Raw genomic sequence first — 22,779 nt, forward strand, 5'->3', positions numbered from 1 at the left:
AGGAGGTAGCCCTTGTCCCATGATTGATTCAGGACTATCCCATTTATTCTACAAGGAACTCAAACCTAACTAGTCTTTACTGATTCATGAAGAGACTAGATTAGAGGTACGACACCCTATAGTTGTTAGTATTGGGAGAAATCGAATTATATAAGTGAGTGAGTTAACCCTGGCCCGGTAACTCCTCACAAGTAAAAGGCTGTGTTAGTTCGTGAAGGATGTAGCCACATGACAGCTACCAGTTTTGTGTCAGATGTAACATGACGATATAAGGTTGGCATATGATCATGTATATAAGTCTGACCACATGGTTGTTAGTTTTGTGGTCCGACACGTGTTAAGTGCGCATAGTTGTTATTTTTATGACCCTAAGTTATGTTTTGAAAACAATCTGATATAGTATTTTGTGATAAGCTCGGTCACATAGTTGTTAGTTTTGTGAATCGTGGCCTAATGCTATATGAAATATATGTTTATGTGCCTATTTTCATCTATTTACAATTAATATATAATTGTAAGGGTTAAGTAAAACTTGGTTACTGAGTGGTTGTACTCATCCCTCAATTCTCAATACTTTCAGGGACTAGCTCATCGGATCCAAGTTAGGAAAAACATACAGAGGCTTAAGATTTATGGAGTAAATCCTCTTTATGTCTCTCTTTAGTTATTGTCATGTGTATTTGCTAATGTAATTGCCAACTAGGATTAATTGTCATGAATGGTGTACTACTTGTACAATTTTATGTTTAACTAGTATATTTTGTCCTCGGTTAATGAGTTTTTGTTATGAATCCGAGGATAGGGCCAAAATACTTGTGTAAGTAGGAACATATGTAGTTTTAAGAAATATAAATGAAATGGTTGATTTTCTACAACTTTTCCTCCCCTTATATGCTTTGTGAAAATTAGGGTTGAGTGGTAATTTTGTGAAATAAGTATTTTTAGTTGTGCGTGGTGTGTTGCACGATTCCGCAAGAGTCCATTGAGTGTGGTCGGAGGGTTGGTGTAGGCTATTGGCACGTGTGGTTAAATTGGACACCTTATTTGAGAAATTTTGTGAAAATGTGTCGAAATAGGTTTTAGCGTCTAACTTTTGATAGAAAATGAATTTGAGTGTAAAACTGGTGCTATTAGCTAGAGCTAGGAGAAAGCTCTATGTAAACATTGAAACCACCTCAATCAAACGTTAGATGGAGATTTAGGACGTGTTGGAAGACGTGTCAGCAGTTTGTTTCCTGTGCTGTCAAATGACAGCACTGATCTGTCAAATTTCATGTAATGCACCGCAGCGCATGGTATAAAGAAAACATGCTATGACGCATGAGCCATAAGCCGCGGCGCACGTGTCATTTTCTGCACAGAAATAGTTTTTGAGTTTTAAAACTCACTTTTTAGGTTTCAATTGGTTTCCAAGCTTCCGCTTTGTTTTTAAAAACTCTGATTTGGAGTCTTTAAATTTATATATGGGATTTGAAATAGCAAATTGGGATTCTTATGAAATGACTTTTGAGAAATTCTTCTTTCAAAACCTCGGATAACTATGATTTTGAGTTATTTTGTGGTTTAACCTCAAGGAGGTTATAATACCATCATTATTTCATTTTTTTAAGGATTTACCAACAAAAATATCCACACACTCTATTTTATCAATCCAAAAATCACTACCCAACCATACCCAATAGGTTCATTAGGTTTCAATGACTCATACATTACCACTAATGAGTCATTAAATCACCATTAATGGATATAAAACTCTCCCAACTACCTCATTTATGTTGATTTTTGGATATTTATTACTCCCATAAACCAACTATTTCAACAATCATTAATGTGATATTCCAATACCTTAAATAACTCCCATTATATCCATTTTAATCAATGGAATCGGACACATACTCTTATGGACTGAAAATAAACTTTCCAACTTCAACCCTAACTTAAATCTTCATAAATGAGGGAGAGAATGGAAGAAAAGGACATGGATTACTTACTTTGAGTGTTTAGGAGTTTCAATTTATCACCAATATACTCCAACAACAAGCCCTAGCAAAGCCCAAGTTGAGCTCTTCGCATTTCTCTTCTTTCTCTTCTTTGATTTTTCATGCAGAAACGAATTGATAAAGTCAGATTTTTGACTGTGCGTCATGGTGCATGGCACAGAGGAGCCGTTACATTTGAATTTGCCCATGTGTGCTGTGGTGAATTGACTACACGTCGCGACATCTAGCACAGAGGGCAAACACTTGCTTTTTCTTCCTCTTTCCTTACCCTGGTGGCCCACCATCAATCCAGACCCACTTCTAGGGCTAAAGTTACAATAAATTACATAATTAGGCCCCTCTAGTTACACACCTCATTAACTCATTAATCATACTCATTAGCTTAACTAATAACACTTAATTTTTTCTCGGATGTTACAACTCTCCCTTCCTTTTAAGAATTTTATCCTCAAAATTCAGTATATCAAGTAAATATTACCTCACCAAAAAAGATGGGGATACTGTTGTCTCATTTTCTCCTTCATTTCTCAAGTAGCACCTCCAGGAGTCATTCCCTTTCATATCACCTTGACTAGGCGAATGGTTTTGTTTATTAGCTGCTTATCTTTCTAACTCAGTCCGATAAGTCAAATTCTCTCATAGCTCTACTTCTTCTGGTTTAATTACATGGGACAGATCTTATTGGTACTTCTTGAGTTGTGAGACATAAAACACGTCATGTACACCTAATAAATGTGGAGGTAATGCAATCCAGTACGCCAAAAGCCCAATTCTCTCTAGAATTTCAAATAGACCAATATATCTAGGAGTTAACTTCTTTACTCAGATAAACCTCCCAATACCAGTCATAGGTGATACCTTCAAAAATACATGGTTAGTGATCATAAACTCCAACAGCCTCCTTCTCTTATCTGCATAACTCTTTTGCCAACTTTAGGCAATCAACAACTTCTATCAAATTATCTATATCTTCTCTGTAATTTGATCCACCAAATCTAGACCTAAAATACTCCTTTCACTCAACCCGGTCTAGCAAAGAGGTGATTTACACTTTTGACCATACATAGCTTCATAAGGAGCCATTTAAATACTCACATAGAAGCTATTGTTGTAAGCAAACTCCATGAGTGGCAAGTGTTTATCCCAACTTTCACTAGACTCAATAGCACACGCCTGCAACATATCCTCAAGAGTTTAAATTATTTTCTTAGTCTGGCCATCAGCCTGGGGGTGATAGGCCATATTAAACTTCAACTCAGTACCCATAGCTTGGTGTTAAGCTCTCCAAAAGTTCGATGTGAACCTTAGATTGTAATCTAACATAATCTCTTTCAATACCCCATGCAACCATACTATCTGTTGGACATAGACCTCAACAAATTTCTCTAAGGTATAGTCTACTTTAACAGCTAGAAAATGAGCCAACTTCATCAGTCTGTCCATAATCACCCATATAGCATCATGATTTTCTTGAGTACGTGGCAATCCCATTATGAACTTTATAGACACACTGTCCCATTTCTATATTAGAGCCTCTAGTAGTTGTAGTAACCTAGGTGACTTCTGGTGTTTTATCTTGACTTTCTGACATGTCAAACATTTAGAGACGAACTCAATCACGTCTCATTTCATTCCATGCCACCACCATCACCACTTCATGTCTTGGCACATCTTAGTGGCACCAGGGTGGATAGTAAGCTTACTCTTTTGAGCTTCTAATAGAATAGTCTCTTTTATGTCCTTATCATCAAGAACACATATCCGGTCGTGATACAGCACAAAACCATCATCACTAAAGCTAAAAGCCGTCATCCAATTCTCTTTAATGTCTTCCCAAATCTCTAACAAGTACTCATCTTTTAACTATGCTTTTCTCAGCTCTTTCCAGAATTTACTTGTGATTATCGTAACATTCAAGTTGTAAGATGCAAAATCAGGAACATTCTTGTGCTTATTAGAGAAATTCTCTTGTATCCTTTACTCTTGTATCATCATGTAAGCCACGTGTAGCCTCTTTTGACTCAATGTGTTGGCTACTATATTAGCCTTGCCAGGATGGTACTTCAACTCAAAATTGTAGTCCTTCAAGAACTCTATCCGTCTCTGTTGTCTCATACTTAAACTCATTTTCTATAAAGAGTTGACACCCAAACCTATTTTCATAATTTTTCCACAAAAACTTGCAACAATGATGTTCAAACTCACACACAAGTGCCAAAAGCTTACCTCGACTACTCAACCACACTCAATAGACTCTAAAAGACTCTTGCTACATTCATATACTCAAACAAGTAGGACAGTCTCAAATCAACTATAGGATAATGGCTACCTCTCAATTCTAACGATTAATACTAAGGCAAGCTCCCGATTCCAACAATCGCCACCAGTACCCCATTGATTTACAAACTACTCCACTCCCTAGGCAAACTCTCACTAATAATCATGCTATGCATATTTTGACACATATTATGCACTTGTGATAAAATTCACAATCATCACTCACTTCTAATACTGTCCACATTATGCATATTGTATGTAGCATATTTTCGTGATACCATGTTGTCAATTATCATCATTAAACACAAATATACCTCATACATAAAATTCTTCATTTTTTAAAGTATTATCATGAATCAATAACACGTTGCCAACAATTGCATCAATAACTTTCCAAACAACAAACAAGTTCAAATCACAAATTTCAATAATTAACTAATTAACATACAACTATCCATATTAGGATTTCCCTGATTACCTTAAACCTTTGAGAGGTCAAGGATTTACCTCTAACAAAAACTACTTCTAAAGCTTCTTCCAAGCTTGAATGGTGCCAATTTGAATCATACTATAATCATATTACAAGAACATTATCATTGCCCTATCGTTGGTAATTTTCAATAATATAATTCCACATATCCTCTTTCATCCAAGTCATAAACTCACACCCAAACATACTCAATAGGTTCACTAGGTTTCATTGACCCATATTATCACTAATGAGTCATTAAACCACTATTAATGATTCACAAACACTCCCAACAACCTCATAATTACTAAATTTCACATATTAATGGCTACCAACAACTAATCACTCTTACAATTATTAATGTTAGGATTAAATACCCTAAACAAATTCTATTATATCCATTTTAACTAATGGGTTCATATCAAAACTCATATGGACCAAAAATGAATATCCCAACTTAAGCCCTAAGTTTACTCCTTGTAAATATGGTTGAGAAGGGAAGAGAAAGGCATAAATTACTTTACTTTGGGTGTTTGAAAGCTCTAAAAGATCACTAATGGTCTCAATATATGTGCCTTAGTAGAGCCAAGTCGCGTTCTTCATTTTCTCCTTTCCTCCTATTCTATTTTCACATAAAGACATGAACTGATAGTCTTATTTTTGGCCATGCGCCACGGCGGCTTGACCACAAGCTGCAGTGCATGGCACAACATCTTCTCATTCTATTTTCTTCTTCTTTTCACATTCAAGTGACCCGACTCGCCTTCGAACCCACGTTTAGGGTTGAAATCACAACCAAACATATCCATCAGACCTCTATAACCACATATCTCATCAATTCACCAATTACCTTGGTTAACTTAGTTAATCAAGTTTAGATTTTCATGATGTTACAATAACTATGTGCATGTATACTATTCTTTGAGTTTATCAAGAAGATGATTTTTAATGTGTCAGTCTTTGAAGTTGGTACTTGTGAAGTTGTTATTTTATAATCATCAATATATTCAAGATCAACTCTAGAGCTATAATTGATTTTTATATTCTCATATAATTAATTTTTATATAGCATAATGAATAAGGATAAAAAAAAGCTTCATAGGACCAAAAAAATACTAGAATATTTATTAACATATGTTTGGAACACAAAAATCACAAAGAAATGATAGTAGCTTTACCAAAGCAAGATGGCAAAATATAATTTCTATCTTCAATGAGAAGACTAAAAAAAATATGGCAAACAGCAATTTAAGAACAGATGGGATAATATGAGAAAAGAGTGAGTGCTTTGGGATAACTTGGTTTCAAATGAGACAAGATTGGGATGGGATTACACAAAAAATATGATGGATGCTCTAGATGATTGGTGAGAAAAAAAGATATTGGTATGATGTTATTATGTTAGGATATGCATTTATTTTATTTATTTGTGTATTCTGTAATATCATTGGTAATGTATGTGTAGGAAAATCCATCATATGAAAATTTCAAAGATAAAGGATTACCTTTTGTTAATGAATTAATCGAATTGTTTTAAGGTACCACAGCCAATGGACTTAGAGCATAGGCACCTGCAAGTAGAGTTTTACCTAATTTTTACACTAGGAATGAAGGTGAGGACGAAGATGTACATCGCCCAAGTTTGGAAAATAAGGATATTAACTTGAAAGAAGGTTTAGGAGATAGTGATGAGATTTCAGGAACTACTATTAGAGTAAGCAGTGAATTCAATAGAGTAATTCTAAAAACTTCTCAGGGAACCTTAAGTGGAGGTAATGGTAAGAGGAAGAGAAGTGAAAGTAGTAGTAGTAGGAAAAAGAACAAGGCACCTATTACAAGTCAAATAGTAGATGCAATGAGTGTGATAGCTCAAATAGCAAAGGAATAATCTCAAGAGGCCAAGCAAACATCAATTCCTCAAGTCATGTTTATAGTTAAACAAATGGAGGAAGTTGTAGCTAGCAAATGTTGGCTTTTATGATGCATGTTTCTCTTCATGTCCCGAGAGGCAAGGGTAATGTTTTTTATCATGAAGGATAATAGACAGACTATGTTAAAGTGGTTGAGATATGAGTGCTATAAAAATGGTTGAGTATGAGGGTTGTAAAACTTGTTATGAACATATTATCTTACTTAAAGATTAGTTTGACATATTTGTATTATATTGTTAAATTTGACTTATATAACTCTTTGAACTATTTATGTACTTTTTATATATACTATTAAAGTATTTTAATATTGTGGAAAAGTTATTGATATTTGTATAGTTAAATTATTTAGATATATCTATAATTGAAATTAAGTGCACATGTTATTTATGTGTTTGGTTACAGGTAGTAAGGAGTGTGGAAGAGTCCCATAAAAATAGGTTAAAGAGAGCCCAAAAAGTTAATGTTTTGATTGGGCAGTATGCAGCAAAACATTTGTGCAAAGAGCCATAAATAAATAGTGAATATATAGGTCATTTTATGGGTGAATGAAATTTTAAAAGGACATCTAATTTATTGCTATAAAATGTTTAAAATGAAACTACATGTGTTTCATCAATTATGCAATGAATTGATACATCACGGACTGAAGATGCTAGGCGAATGAGAGTACAAGAAATGGTTGCAATATTTTTAAATACAATTGGACATAAGTTAGGAAACAAGATGGCACAAGAAAGATTTCAACACTCAGGAGAGACTATTCACAGACATTTCCATAAAGTTTTAATAGCTTGCTCTAAACTTGCAATGTAATATATCAAATCACAAGACAGGTTCTTTCATCACGTATCAAACAAAAAACAAAATGATAAGTGATATTAGCCATTTTTCAAAAATGCAATTAGAGCAATTGATGGTACATATATTCCATGTGTAGTCCTTGCCGGTGAAAAATCAAAATATATTAAAAGAAAAGGAGTCCCAACGCAAAATGTAATGGATGTGTGTCATTGGGACATGTACTTTACTTTTGTCTTAGTTAGATGGGATGGTACTACACATGATGCTTGCATTTTTTAATGTGCTTTGGCAACTCAGTCAATGAACTTTCCACATCCGCCTTCAGGTATATTTGTTAGTTTAATTTATTTATATTGGACTTTTCAACTTACAACATTGATAATAATCTCTTTTTTTATAAGGTAAATATTATTTGGTGAATGCGCCTCTAACACCCAATAAATATCTTAGTTCATATAAAAGGGAATACGACCATCTTTTTAATTTTAAAAGATTCACTGAATTTGCAAATAATAATGAGGTTTTTAATTACTTTCATTCAAGTTTACAGTGCACAATAGAAAGAACATTTAAAGTTTAGAAGAAAATGTTTACAATTTTACATAATATGCCTAGCTACAACTATGATATACAAGTTCATATCATTGTTGCATCAATGACAATACATAATTTCATTAGAAGACAATCTAATTCTAATTTTGATTTTATGCATCATAAAAGAGAAGATCAAATAGAGTATGAAGATCAAGAAGATCATCACGTTGATGAATATTCATCTTTACCATCATTCATAACATCTTCATCAGATATAATTCATATCCACGATGTTATTAGAGATTAACTTGTATATTATCATCTTCATTAGTTATTATAAAATTAATGTTTGGCATTTAAGAATTAAATCTTTTTCTTTTATCAAAATCTAAACTAAGATATATTGAGTTATTTATTTACGTAAATTAAAATCTTATTATTATTATAATTTAAACTTTTATAATTAATCAAATATATAATGTAAATAATATATTTTACTTCTTAAATAAAATTTAACAAATTTAATAATATTATATAGAAATTTAATGATAATTTAATTTTAAAGAATAATGTTCTTTATGATAATTTATATAGTTAAAATTAATTTTGATTAAATTATCCAAAATATTTTTAATTATGTTAAAATTAATTTTAAAAAAATAATATCCAAACAAATTACGTTGTAACATAATTAATTATAATTAAAATTAATCATATTAATCAATTATTTTTATAATTAATTAATTATTTTATAATTAATTATATTTAACTGAAATTTAAATAAGTTAGTAGTACATGTATTTATACTTCGTTGAAAAAAATTATAAATTATTCCAAAAGAAATTTATAATAAAAAATTTGTAAACAACAATCCCGTCCATTTCTTTTTTTAAGAGATAATTTTATCTTTTCAAGAAAGGCCTCTCGACTTGCGATACTATTTTAGATTCTATTAAGCCTGTGATGCAAATAGGTTCCTTCTGGGCTGTAGTGCAATCCTCCCCAAGAAAAATAGGGTCGGCTTGTCTCCACTGACTTCTTTCTCCATTTCCTCTCCATTTCATTAAAACGCAGCATTTCACTTGTTAAAAAAAATCTGGGCTGTTTGCTTCTTCAGTTTTCCAAGTGGAACTTAGTCGTAGATCGCAAGCTTGTCTCCACTGACTTCTTTCTCCATTTGCTCTCATTTTAGGTAATCAGGTTGCAGGTTTTTTTGAAGCTAAGTCGAACAAGAACAAGAGACCGAAACAGAACAATTTCATGGCGTCATCTACATCGAGGATTGCTTTCCGTGTTGTCTTGATTGTTCTATTCTTTCTTCTTTTCTTCTATATGGGCTGCCCTCTCTACTGGAAAATCTCCTCCACCATACATGATATCCGACAGATCAAACTTGAGGTAGGCATTGTTGGCTGATGAGAGTTGTTAAGGGTAGAAAACAAAATTAAAAAGTAAAAAAAGGGCTTTGTCTTTTTTGGGATTTTGTGATCTGGTGGGATTTGAGGACATTATGTGTAAAATAAAATATCAATGTTTATTCATTGTTGATAGTTGAACAAAGGCTATTGGTTTTGAGATTTGTGCAGTGAAATAAACTAGGTGACTGCAAAATAAAACTTCTATGTGCATGTACAGACCTTTTTACTTGCTCTTCAAAATTGGTGCATATATGTAGATTGGAAAAGGATTAGAAGATGACTCAATCTTGTCTGTCAAAAATTCTCATTGCCTCTTCAATTCTTTCATCAGACTGCAATGATATATTTTAATTTGAAATGCATCCTTTAGTTTGGCAATTATGTCTATAGTAAGTGCAATATTTTGATACTGAATGTGACAGCCTCTTTTGGAGAGTATGAAGGACTATTTCTCACAGTTTTTTCATGTTTTGATAAGTTATTGGTGAAATTAGCTTGGTGCTCGGAGTTCTACCATTTGCCAAGTAGGATTCATTTTCTTAGATATTGATCTTATCTTTGCCTCAAAATGAAGTTATTGATCTTAGAGTTTTTTTATGGTCTCCACAGATTGATAATATTATGAATATTTATGATGTCCCAAACATTTGCACATTCCTCTCTTACTTAGGGTAGGCTTTCTCAAAACAATTTTTTTTTTCTTTTTGGGTTATAATAACTCTTGGCAGCATTATGTATATATCATCTGATTATCTCCTTTATGATGGGCTGATATTTTTAGAACTAAATGCACGCCATTCAATTCTAAGGCTGCTTGACCTACTCAAGTGAGTCTTGCTTTACCCTTTATGTCTAGTGATGTGAAAGCCAAAATAATATATCCTTGTCTGACATCTCATTGGTTAATCAGCATGAGATATATCCATAGTTGTGATTATGGTTGATTATACTATGGTATCTTATGCAAGATTTATGCTTAATAACTACATTGACTGTGAAAACCAAGGCTTTCTTTTCTTTGGGATATTAATTTGATGGCAGATAGCTTGTGCCACCAATTGTTCTTCAAAATAATGAAAAATACATCCAGCTTCACCATATGACATAGCTCGTTGTCTTTTTGAATTAAGATAATTCTTTACATCAGTTCTTGTATATCCCAGATTGGTTCTTCCTCCTGCATATTCACTCATCAACTTAAATGATGACTTTTGATTAATCCCAGCTTTCTCAACAGTTTCTAATTCAAAAGCTTGAGCCGATGTTAGTTCACGAAATGATGGAAACATGTGGACAGCTTCAGGGGGCTGGAGGTCATGATTATGATCAAGAAAAACTTCACTTACTTTGTATTTTCCATTTACTTGTACAACTTTCATTCTAGCTTGGCAACCTGATCTTGTCTCAGGTCTAGGATTCTTAGTGTATTTGTCTCGTTTGTCGAGTTTTTGCACCCCCTCTTTACGACAAACATATAGATAACTTAAATATGACTGATCCTTTTTACTTTTATTAAATCTCTCTTTGCGAACACCAAAACCTGTTCTCCTTCCATAATCTTGCCAAAATTTCCATGAGTCTTCTATGTTGTCAAATTCAAGATTAAGTCTAGGAGTCAAATTTATATCCATCATATAAGCCTGAAAAATAGACAAGTAGACACCCAATTTAAATTGATTGTAAATATAAATCTTATGCACAAATATTACACTAAAACTTGTAAAATAATTTAACAGAAGTTTATATAAACAATAAGAAAGAATAATATCACATACTTGAGTAGTACATTCCAAGCCACACAAAAGCAACATATATAGATTCCTACTCTTCCTATTTATCTAACTGGATACTGATGTACCATGTAATGCAAGGATTAAATCAGAGGCCTAAGAACAAGAGTCTTGTCATGAGAATTTCGTCACTAAATCCTGACCAAAAAGACTTCAATTTAAACATCCCACTCACGTTACCCGGAGGTTCTGTTGAACCCTGTCCTATGCTTTACGTATGTCTCTCACCTTTCTCCCCTCATTGTTCTTCCATTGACGTCATGCAGCTTTCAGTTTATCCTATTCTTCATATAAGCATATACAATTAACTATTTCAGTCTTCTGATTTGTAATGTATATTAAGAGCAAACTATGAAAACCAGCACCATTTAAATGAAGTATTAAAAACAGAGTTAAAGCAATTGACATATATAACTTAAGGAAGCATCTGTGCATGTGTATAGAGCCAAAGAAAAAATAATCAGCAAAGTGATGAAACCAATGAGCACGCTCGTCGACTATCTCTTCTTGATCGCACAGCACTTGTAAAGTTCTTGGTTTTGGAGGCAAATTGAGAAATTTCCTGCCCTGTTGGAGAAACATATGTAACCTAAAATGAAGTTGTAATGATGGATAATTTTCACTTGAAAAACTGAAGAAAGTGAACGGTTCAGATTTTTTTTTTTCAATAAATGAAACGCTGCGTTTTAACGAAATGGAGAGGAAATGGAGAAAGAAGTCAGTGGAGACAAGCCGATCCCAAGAAAAACGTAGTTCCGTCACATGCCCGAACGCACAGGTCGCGAACTCAGAAGTCGTTCTTCAGAAGCTCAATTTTGGTCTCTGCACCTGGGTTGCTGCTATTAACTCGAGAAATGATTTGTGATTTATGAACTGAAACACATGTAAGTTGAGAAGAATCGAAGATATGAGGAAGCGGGATTTGGCCATTCTTATGCTTTCAGCTTTCGCCATTTTCTTCTCTCTTCAGGTAACTTCTTTATTTTCTATTCCGCTGCTTCATCTGACTATAGTATAAACCCTCGTAACTCGAACCCTGCTCTCTAAAAGATGTAATTTTTTTTTGGTTCATTGTACCCATATTTTGTCAATTTCATTGGAGCGGATTTTAATTTTGTGTTTCGTTTATCGTGCTTCGCTTCCTCACTTGTCAGCACGAAGGTGGCGTATCATTTAAAGATGCGTGGATGCATCTATTTGATGAATACCCGATTAAATATGAAGCCGAACGCCTTCCGCCGCCGTTGGTTGCTGATTTAAACGGGGATGGGAAGAAGGAAGTTCTTGTGGCTACACATGACGCAAAAATTCAGGTAAATTGAGACTTGCTTGAGTTGCTTCCTCATTTCGCAGCCTCGTTAGTTCTGACAATCTTGTCCGTTGTCATATTTCTTGTTTTTCTACTTGGATTGTTAGTATTCTCCTATCTATCACTTTCAGACACTAATGAAATTTTTTCTCTATAATTTTGTTACAAGTGATATGACCAGCAACTGGGTTTAAACAATTATAATGTTTGTCTCAGGTTTTGGAACCCCATGGTAGGCGTATGGATGAAGGATTCAATGAGGCACGTCTACTTGCTGAGGTTTCTTTATTGCCTGACAAAATTCGGGTTATGTCTGGCAGACGCCCAGTTGCTATGGCTACTGGATATATTGATCGATATAAAGTTGGGCAACCACATAAACAAGTTCTTGTTGTAGTAACGTCTGGTTGGTCTGTTATGTGTTTTGATTCTAACCTCCAAAAGCTGTGGGAAAATAATTTACAGGTTAGCTCATCGTATGGTGGTCTTTTTTTTTTTTTTTGGCCGAACACCATATGGTATTCTAGCTTTACTATTTCCAAAGGCAGTTTTACAATAGTCTGTTTCAAATTATTTATTTTCTAGCTCACTAGTTCGTTTACTGGTTGATGGCAGGAGGACTTTCCGCATAACGCTCACCATAGGGAAGTTGCAATCTCTGTTAGCAATTATACTTTAAAGCATGGAGATACAGGATTGATCATTGTTGGCGGGAGGATGGAAATGCAATCTCATGTATGAGTTACTATCTTTCTTTGAAACTGTTTTTAGTTACCTGTTCTTTATTTGCTAAAAATGTATGCCCTTTTGTACTCTTTAATTGCATTATCTTTACTATCTAAAGCGGATGATGTCTTGTCATCCTCTTTCAAAACTATATATTTATTTATGTAGATCACAGCTATCTGTTCCTTTTAAATTCTGAAGTCAGACATGGAAGATTCTTAGAAATTGAGGTTGATGAAGTATGATGTATGTGTAGTTTTCCTGCTGCGTTTTGAATTTCACAATTTTCTTAGATCACGATGCATAGAGCTAGAGTAATAATGATATTGTATTTCTGCTTTTCCATTTATGAATTTATTACTATCGGTATTATCTTCCAATATAACCTTTTTGGCTTGGTAATTTTTGTAACATTGTACTGATGCTGTCTTTGTTAGTGAATCTAATTGTTTGAATGTAGGTCTGTATCGCTTCTTTATCAAGTAACTTTTTTCCGACTTTTAGATTTTTGTGGACCCTTTTGAAGAAATGGCAATGGGAGCCAGGTATGCTGAGCAGCATCGGAGAAGTGCTACTGAAAAGGAGGTATAGGCATCCTGCTGCTTGTGGATGCTAAAGTGCTTCTTTGTTTAGTAATCTAGAATAATAAGGGATGATGATATGTTTAAGCTCGGTGCAATTGTAATGGTTTTAACACTGGATTTACCTTCTGCTTTTCCCATTAAAAGGAGTTAAACTTTTGAAAGGTTATCCTCCATTTAAATTGAAAATAAAATTGTTATATGTTAGAAGACAGGCGGTAATAGTTATTAAAGATAGAGAATCAGGGTGAGAGATTTATCTGTGACTTCTCAAAATTTAGGAGTGGTTATTGTTGGGAATTAAATACATTTTGAATTAATTTTCTTCTATTTTATCATGTCAAGTTAGATCTAGTGAATTTAAGGGGAAAAAGGGAAAAAAATGAAAACTAATTCTATTATGCTGTGAATTACATAAGACTAAATTTCCCTGGAACAAGAATCCTTCAAGACCAAATTTTGTTATCAGGTTTTTGGTACTTGTATAGGAAACAGTTGATTGCTCATTTTTTGTGATTGGTGAACAAGTAAAGAACTAAGTACATAGGATAAGGAAGGAAGGCATGTATGCTTGAATTTTATTAAAATAGAAAAGGCAAACTTTTAGTTTGATATATTAGAGGCTATGGGCCTTCAGTAGTATCTGATTGTTTTGATGAATTTCAGTAATATCTCTTGTCCATCATTGATTTTTTTTTTTTGCCTTTTGATTTCAATCAAGTTCTGTGTTTTTGAATGTTTTGGTATTTTTGGTTTAATTTCTTTTCTTTTCTTTTTTTGTGTTCTTCCTTTCTTTTTAACAAATTGCTCTTTCTATTCAAAGAATGTGGCAGGTCAATTCTACTTCATTGTTCTATGCGTAGCTCTTAAACTTTAATTATTTGTTGTGTTTATCATCTTTGTAGGCTTCTGAAAACTCTGGAAATGTGGATTTGCGGCATTTTGCATTCTATGCATTTGCTGGACGATCTGGAGCTGAAAGATGGACCCGAAAAAATGAGGTATGTTTCCCCCCTTTCTGGATAGATTTAAGAGATACTAAAAATCCCATTCTGAGTGCGAGGACAAGACCTCCTAGAACAAATGCACCAGGAGAAACAACGAGAAAAGCATTAATTCAAATGAGTGGAAATGATCCCTTTGCAAATCTAAAACAGAAAACAACCCGAAAAGTTCAGGGCTGAAGCCCATAAAGTAGCCAAATGAACAAAACTGTCCAGAAGATGATGCACAGGAAGACAACTCTGTTTAAAATCACTTGCGTTTCTTCCTGGCTCATAAATCCTTCTAGCTATCAAAATTGGTTCATTGTCATGTCAAAACCTCTAAACAAAATTGCTAAAAGTGATCTAAATAGGCTGTGCACGAAACCTCTGCTCATTAGAATACCAAGAACAGTATTCCAAAGCTGCACAAAACTTCACGGAGGAAATAAAAGAGTTATTGTCTCTTATCTCAGAAAATTCCTAACAACCATCTGGAGAGACTGCATTATGAGGTGTACAATTTGGATTGTATTAATTATATACAGCGCTGCAGTCCAAACAAAGGTCATACCGGAGGAAACGGTGAACCATCAAAAAGCATCAGATATAGAGAATTTGTGGGCATTTGGATTGTGAATCAGAAAATGGAAGAAGCATGTACAAGGATACAAGTAAGTAGAATTCAAAGATCAAATCATTCCATTCAGCAAGTTGAAACACATAGTGAACAAAGGAAGTCTAGTGACCAAACAAAGTGTATCTTTTGCAACACTTAATGGTTTACAAGGAGTAAGTGAACTCATTATCATACTTAGGTTGGTGTGACAGTGCAGTCAAAAATGGCCGATGCAGCTGTCTATGTGCTGAGAAAGCATCTCAAACAGCCTCTGTGGTGCATCTGGGGAAGCCATGTATCTGATGTAGCTGCATCCTTTATTTCACTAAGATGACATTTTTCTTCGCTTACAGTGCAAACCAGCCAAAGTATATGCATGCTAAAGGGGATAGATGAGTCAAATCTGGCTGTTTGTGGCTTTTGCATAGAAAAAACCAACCATACCTTTTGACTTATTCTATGTGGTTATGTGGGAGCAGGATTGTTATGTGGGTAGGAAAGAAAAGTAAACCTGGAGGGAATTAGGGCCTTCTTCTGAGGTAGATTTTGCTGATAGACCCTCTGATATGATGATCTTATGTCTTTAGTTCTATTTTTTAGTCATTCCTCTTACTGTTTATCTCTGCTGAAGCTTTGTTGCCCTCTATTTTCCCCTTTTTTTTTCAATTGGTCATTTATTTGTAAATCCATCCTAGTATACAAAGGGAAGGGCAAAAGCCCTAATGAAGACTAACAAGGTCCAAACAAAGTAAATTTTTACAATTTTGAGGATGGTCCATCAAAACTGTAGATTCCATGTCTCCGTATTTTGTGAAGCACCTCCACGGCTCAGTCATGCAAACTACTTGGTTTCTAGCAAGTCCTTGGGACTATTAAATCTTAGGTTCTATGCCATGATAAATTTGCATTGAGGTTTTTATTTATACCCTTTATTTCTTAATAAAAGATGTTTGCCTCACACCAATGACAAAGTTACCTTACCTCACCATACCACCTTTTGGAGCTTTGGACTTTGCCACCTGTCACCTTGTGGCCACACTCTTTTGTACTGGTGACAGTTTGGTGTCATTGGTCTTTCTTACAGTTGAAACGGTATTGAATTGAGCAGCCAACATTTCTTATTTGCACCATCAATTGTCCTCTTAACTCCTTATGGAGTGATTGAGCTCAATTTTATTATGACCAGCAAACATTTTTTGTGTAGTTATTCTTATCACCCTCATAAAGGCAGTTTAGAGAAATGTTTAGATACTTAATAATTGTTTTTGCACTTTAATATCCTATTGTTATCATGAAATATGTTGGAAATTACCATCTTGCACAGGGCTGACTGAATTTGGGGTTGATTTTAATTTGGGCTGCATGACTAATAATATTAAACATTAGAGGCCAAAAAAAAATAATAAATATTAATAATTGACAGCGTTATCCTGTCCTTTGCTGTTTAGAACATTGAAGCACTATCTTCAGATGAATCACGTCTACTTCCACAACATAACTTCAAGCTTGATGTTCATGCTCTGAATAGTCGTCATCCTGGAGAGGTAGGCTCACTCTAGCTGTTCTTTCAAATCTTAAAATGTGTATGAAAGGTGCAGCATTGTCTATTGTCTGTGTTTCAAATATCCTAGACACTGTCATATGTTCATTTAAACTCCCCAGGATCAACCATTGCCAACCCCTATCCTTTGTCTGTTTGTGTGTGTGTGACACCAGACTTCATGTTGTGGTTAAGTTTTTGAGTAAATTATGTAGACTTCTCATGAGTTTTGTTTAAATTACACAAACCTGTGGTAAAACAAACCTCTTGTGTTTGTTTGTGTGTTTTTACACTTCAGTCCAATTTTAATTTTTGTTTTTTACTCTCTAAAAGATTGAAATTGGACTTAAGTGTAGGGTAGCATTTTGTTTCATGGGAGATTTGTGTATATTTTTAAAACGGAGAGGAGATATTTGTCATCTCTAATATATCTGTTATTCCCCCTCTCTCTTCAAATTTGATGTTATTGCAAATCAATGGTGTTGCCTATGTCTTGTCTTTAATAATTATTAAGTGCGTCTCCCTAAAAGATAGCTTCCGGTGACATTTGAAATTCTAGTTTGAATGTAGAGAGTTCAGAGAATCAATCCTGGGGGTCATGCCACATCACTGGGTACGATATGCTTTTCAACTTTTATCACTCTTATGTACTAAATCTTGAATTCAAATTTCCAAATAGAATTTACATTGCATTTATGCTTCAGGATAGGAGAGAGGATACTTTATTGAAGCTGGCACACTTCAAGCGGCACAAGAGGAAATCATCGAAGAGAATACCTGGAAAGACTGTGAATTATCCTTTTCACAAGCCTGAGGAAAACAATCCTCCTGGGAAGGACTCATCAAAAAAAATTTCAAACATAATTGGGAAAGCTGTAAACTATGCTGGTTCTGCAAAACCTAAAAAGGTGAAATATGCAAACGATGTGTTTGCATTTGATACTTGCTCAGAGATGCATGCCATTTAGGGATTGTTTGGTATACAGAATGGAATGGAATGAAAAAAGTGATATTTTGGATGTAAAATGCTTTTATGGCACTGAATTAAAAAAAGGGTAATAAGAAGAAATTGTTAAATAATTATGACAAGGTTATAATAGATATTGTATAATTTGTTTTGCGTGTCATGGGAAAAGAATCCTTTTCTGTAGATCTTGCAAGATGTGGCCTTGGTACAATGATAATTGTTAAGATGGCTGTAATTGGAAAATTCATTGCTTGAAACATTCTTTTTCAGCATTTTAATGTTGAGATTCTTCTCAAACATGTTCTGAGCTGGGAGCTATCATTTTGTTCATATGGTTATGTAGCTGCCTGTATGCTTGTCAACTATTGTAAATCTGTTATTTGTTTTATGTGATTTGGGTAGCATTGGCATTCATTTGGATCATCTATGGCTTTCATCTGTCGGCTTTATATTTTGTTGCAACATTATTGAGCTTTAGATTATTGATTACCAGCAATAGTGCAGTACTAGTATGACACCAATCTTTCTTTTCTCCTGTACTGTAACATGCTTCGTTCAGTTAAGATTAGGATAGTCTATTAAATATTTTGGCATGAGAATTGGAGAGAAAACATTCAGGCACATATATTCACAGTACCCTGTATTGATCCTTTTATTTGGGGTTTATTTATGCATGTGCTCATTGGTATTTAGGAGAGCAAGGTCGCTGCCAAATAAAATGTTGGCATTACGACAGATATAAGGGGCACCCCAACTTAGGATGTAGTTTTATTTTTTGTCATAATGTGTCTGCTCTTTGGATGCAGCTTCTACCTTATGTACCGACCATAACAAACTACACTCAAGTTTGGTGGGTCCCTAATGTTGTGGTGGCTCATCAAAAAGAGGGGATTGAAGCTCTTCATCTGGCATCTGGTCGAACTATTTGCAAGGTAATGTATTTGCACTAATCAATATGGACTTGGCAATTGAATTACCATACATATCTTTTCTTTTTGGCCAAAAAAAAAAAAATTGCCATGCATTTCTTTGATTTAGATAAAGTCATATATATCAAAACAACATATTATTCTGGGAGTATGGAAGGTTGTATCATAGCTTATTCCTTTTCCTTGTCTTCAAAACCTTTACTTGTTTGTCTGTATTTAATGTAATTATTTCACCGCTGCAATTTGTGTAACAATGAATTTGTCTATCCCAGCTTCATCTTCAGGAAGGTGGTCTTCATGCTGATGTTAATGGTGATGGAGTTCTAGATCATGTGCAGGTCCGCGCTCCCCACAAAAAAAAAAAAAAAAAAATTCCCTCTTTCTTGAATTCAAACAGCTAGATCATCATACTAAGCACTAAGCATTGTAGAATATGGATGTAATATATAGATTACAAGTTCCCTTTCAGGCTGTCGGAGGCAATGGTGCTGAGCAGACTGTAGTCAGTGGGTCAATGGAAGTGCTACGTCCTTGCTGGGCTGTTGCAACATCTGGTGTGCCAGTTCGGGAACAACTCTTTAATGTATCTATTTGTCATTTTACCCATTTTAACTTGTTCCAACATGGAGAATTTTCTAGAAGCTTTGGTCGAGCTTCAGATATATCCTCTTTAGAGGTGGCAACACCTATACTTATTCCAAGAAGTGATGGTCACAAGCATAGGAAAGGAAGCCACGGTGATGTTATCTTCTTGACTAATCGAGGAGAGGTATGTTATTGTCCAATTCCCTAGTGCGTGTACTGGTAATAGGGATCCGATAGAAGAATAATCCTAATGATAATGGAATTAATGACTTCGTAAACTGTGTTCCTTGCCCTTACCTATATGTTTGAAGGTGGTGGATGATGAGAGGAAGAATGTGTTGTATGTAGTTCTTTTCCACCTGTTGTGGTTTTTTAATCAGTAGTGTTTCCGTATTATTGAAAAAACAAAAAAAACAAAACTGTGTTCCTTGCAGATTACGTCATACTCTCCTGGCTTGCACGGCCATGGCGCTGTTTGGCAGTGGCAGCTCTCAACTGGTGTTACTTGGTCAAATCTGCCTTCCCCGTCAGGGATGATGGAAGGTGGTCTGGTGGTTCCTACCTTGAAGCCTCTCTCCTTGCGAGTGCATGACAATCAGGAAGTTATCCTTGCAGCTGGAGAACAAGAAGCCGTGCTAATATCTCCTGGAGGCAGTCTGTTGGCTACAATTGAACTTCCTGGTTCACCAACTCATGCCCTGATCTGTGAGGACTTCTCAAACGATGGGCTCATTGACCTCATTCTTGTAACCTCTAGTGGTATATACGGTTTTGTCCAGACCAGGCATCCCGGAGCGCTCTTCTTCAGCACTCTGGTTGGATGCCTCATAGTTGTGATGGGAGTTATATTTGTCACCCAGCATTTGAATTCTGCAAAGGCCAAGCCTCGTTCCTCATCTGGTCCTCGGTGAGAAGATTACGCACTAGGGTGCAAGTGTTTATGGCGCTATCAAAGAACATGGAAAAACTTTTGGATGAAATGAAATGTACTAGCGGAGATTCAAGAGTTTCGGGTGCTCATATTTGATGAGATTTCAAGGATGTATCTCGAGTGTTTCACTGTCGACTGTAAGATTTCTATGGAGTATGCCCGTGAATGTACGAAATTTTGGGGTCATTTTATACGATAACATACATCTTACCCTCGCTGACCGAGCTCCTCGTGACTGACGTGTTATGGTGGCTGTGGTATGGAAATGGCTAATCTCTATTTCAAGTATTTATGACTAGGGATTGAATGTCACATATTCTTATTCTAAAGCTTATGGGCTGGCTTACTTGGGCCTTCCAAAGATCCTTCCAAGCATCTTGAAACATTGTCTTATTTCAGGTCCAAAATATAAATCTCGTTGAATTCAGAGTCAGTGAATGAGCCACTTTGCGAACCCATAAGTTTATTGAGTTTCCGGATCTATAATTTACAAGGACACGGGATTAAATTCTACAGTCGATGCAAGGGCTATATTGATGTGCAAACCTCTTTAAGCACTCTAAGCTTGAAGGCGTGCTTTAATTTAAGTAAGTTCTTAGGATTTAACTCATTTTACTTTTTTTATATCAGAAAAAATTTGAAATGTGCTATAGGAAGGAAATAGAAAGTCGTGTCTGTCTAAAAGTAGAGTATAAATGACGACAACACGCGTTGAACGTGACATAATTTTGAAGTCTCATGGGGATCATTATTCTTATTTGTGAAGACCGAGTTTTGTTTTAATTCTCCTGCGGATATGATTGAAGCCGTAAAGTTGGCGTGGTTTATGGCAGAAAATCTGGATTGCCTTTTTATTTTATTTTGTTTGAAAAAAAAGAGTCGGTTTTCTTGGTTACATCAAAGGAGAAAAGGATAGGTAATGGAAGTGACCAGTGAGCCGAGGAAAACGTAAAATCAGGACGTCGTTATCAAATTGATTTCTGCGCAAGGCGTGCACCACTGAGTCCGGGTTGAGTCACACTTCCCTATCAGGGATGGTTAGAGTAGGAAAATCGGGCTGAATGTTAAATCCGTATAACAATAGGGTCAGATAGGGTCAGATTTGTAAATTGAACACTAAAATGATAAATTAAACAAGCTAGCTCATTTAAACCCATTTAATTTTGGGCTTGAGGGCTGAGGGCTGGCCCGTTCTTAAAGGCTAGCCCATTTAAGCTCACATATATTCTTTTTTTTATTTTTATAACTTTAACTCTTTATATTTGAAAAAAATTGAAATAAATTATACTCGACGTCATATGTGAGTCCATATTTGTTGAAGAAGGATGGCAAAAAAAAAAAATCTAAATCTATTAATTTATTTAGATCTCTCAATCTCATATTCCAATCCATTAATCTCATCTTATTTAGATTGTGTTTGTTGACTTAATCAATCCATTGCTTGGCGTCTTCTTGCCATTTTATTTGTGTTTTTAGTTTATTTAAATATTGTTTAGTTAGCTTTATCATTATTTTTTGATTGGGTATTATATTAAAATAAAATAATTTTTTGTTTGATAAAAAAATTTAAAAAAATAAAAATAATTAAAAGAGCTTGAAGTTCGTAGGGCCGACCCTGAGTCCATTATATTAAGGGTCGGGCTTCATATTTCAAGGTCATGAAGAGAACTCAAGTTTAAATGAACTGGTTCTTTTAAACTTGAGTTCATCAAAGGCTGGCCTGTAGGATCGAATCAGCTCGTTTTCTCAACTCTAGCGATGGTTCCTTGGGAACGGGATTTGTTTGGAGCTAATGCTTCATCTCCCAGAGCCCAGCATGGCAAAGAGCGATTTGGACTGACAGTGCCATGGCCGGATCTTCAGAATCATGGGAAAGGCCCAACTATGCCCCACACTGCCATGGCCATTCCCTTGTCTTGCATGCTCTTGCTGGTCACCCAGTCGAACAACCAATGACAAGTACGTCGTGTATTGTCATGGATCTCTGGGGGTAGAAAAACTGGGTAAAGAGCGGAACCAGAGGGCAATGATCAAGACAATCACGCAATCGTACAAGTCGGCTCAGTGATACGTGCACGTCTTACCACCTCATACTCATTCCTTCCTTCAATGACTTACCCACACTGTCTCATGCATCAAGGGCCATCCATCTCTAGCCGGCAAAGCAAAAGGCCCTGGCGGGACCACTACAATTATGCAACCACCTCGCTGAGATACGCCACCATTTTGGTTTGTTCAAGCTCTTCACGCTTTTTGTTTTAACCCCCTTCGTCAATTCAAAATCGATAACCCTAATCCTGCAATAAACCCTAATCTTCCTTTCTGTGCCTGTTTTCTTCATTGCATTGTAATTTGGACACCCTGATTCTCAAAGCTTGACAGTTTGAAA

At 35.1% G+C, this 22,779-nt stretch overlaps 2 protein-coding genes across 2 annotated transcripts; one reads left to right on the forward strand and one right to left on the reverse strand.

The window, feature by feature from the left end:
* Positions 1–9,320: 9,320 nt before the first annotated feature.
* On the reverse strand, positions 9,321–11,061 carry LOC129321958 (protein FAR1-RELATED SEQUENCE 5-like). Its single transcript, XM_054967970.1, has 2 exons — positions 10,515–11,061; positions 9,321–9,424 (listed from the first exon to the last, which is right to left on the reverse strand). The coding sequence occupies exons 1-2, from the start codon at positions 11,059–11,061 to the stop codon at positions 9,321–9,323; spliced, it is 651 nt and encodes a 216-aa protein (XP_054823945.1).
* A 901-nt stretch (positions 11,062–11,962) lies between these two features.
* Positions 11,963–20,823, forward strand: LOC129322214 (uncharacterized). The gene is made up of 13 exons (XM_054968375.1): positions 11,963–12,190; positions 12,375–12,533; positions 12,746–12,994; positions 13,145–13,264; positions 13,760–13,840; positions 14,742–14,837; positions 16,887–16,982; positions 17,538–17,591; positions 17,683–17,886; positions 18,752–18,877; positions 19,147–19,212; positions 19,344–19,643; positions 19,894–20,823. Exons 1-13 carry the CDS (start codon positions 12,128–12,130, stop codon positions 20,368–20,370), a joined length of 2,091 nt encoding a protein of 696 aa, XP_054824350.1. The 5' UTR covers positions 11,963–12,127; the 3' UTR covers positions 20,371–20,823.
* Positions 20,824–22,779: the final 1,956 nt, after the last annotated feature.

Source organism: Prosopis cineraria, unplaced genomic scaffold (assembly GCF_029017545.1).
Source record: "Prosopis cineraria cultivar Desert tree isolate PC_DT_omini unplaced genomic scaffold, ASM2901754v1 PC10, whole genome shotgun sequence".
In the NCBI taxonomy this organism is placed as follows: Eukaryota; Viridiplantae; Streptophyta; class Magnoliopsida; order Fabales; family Fabaceae; genus Prosopis; species Prosopis cineraria.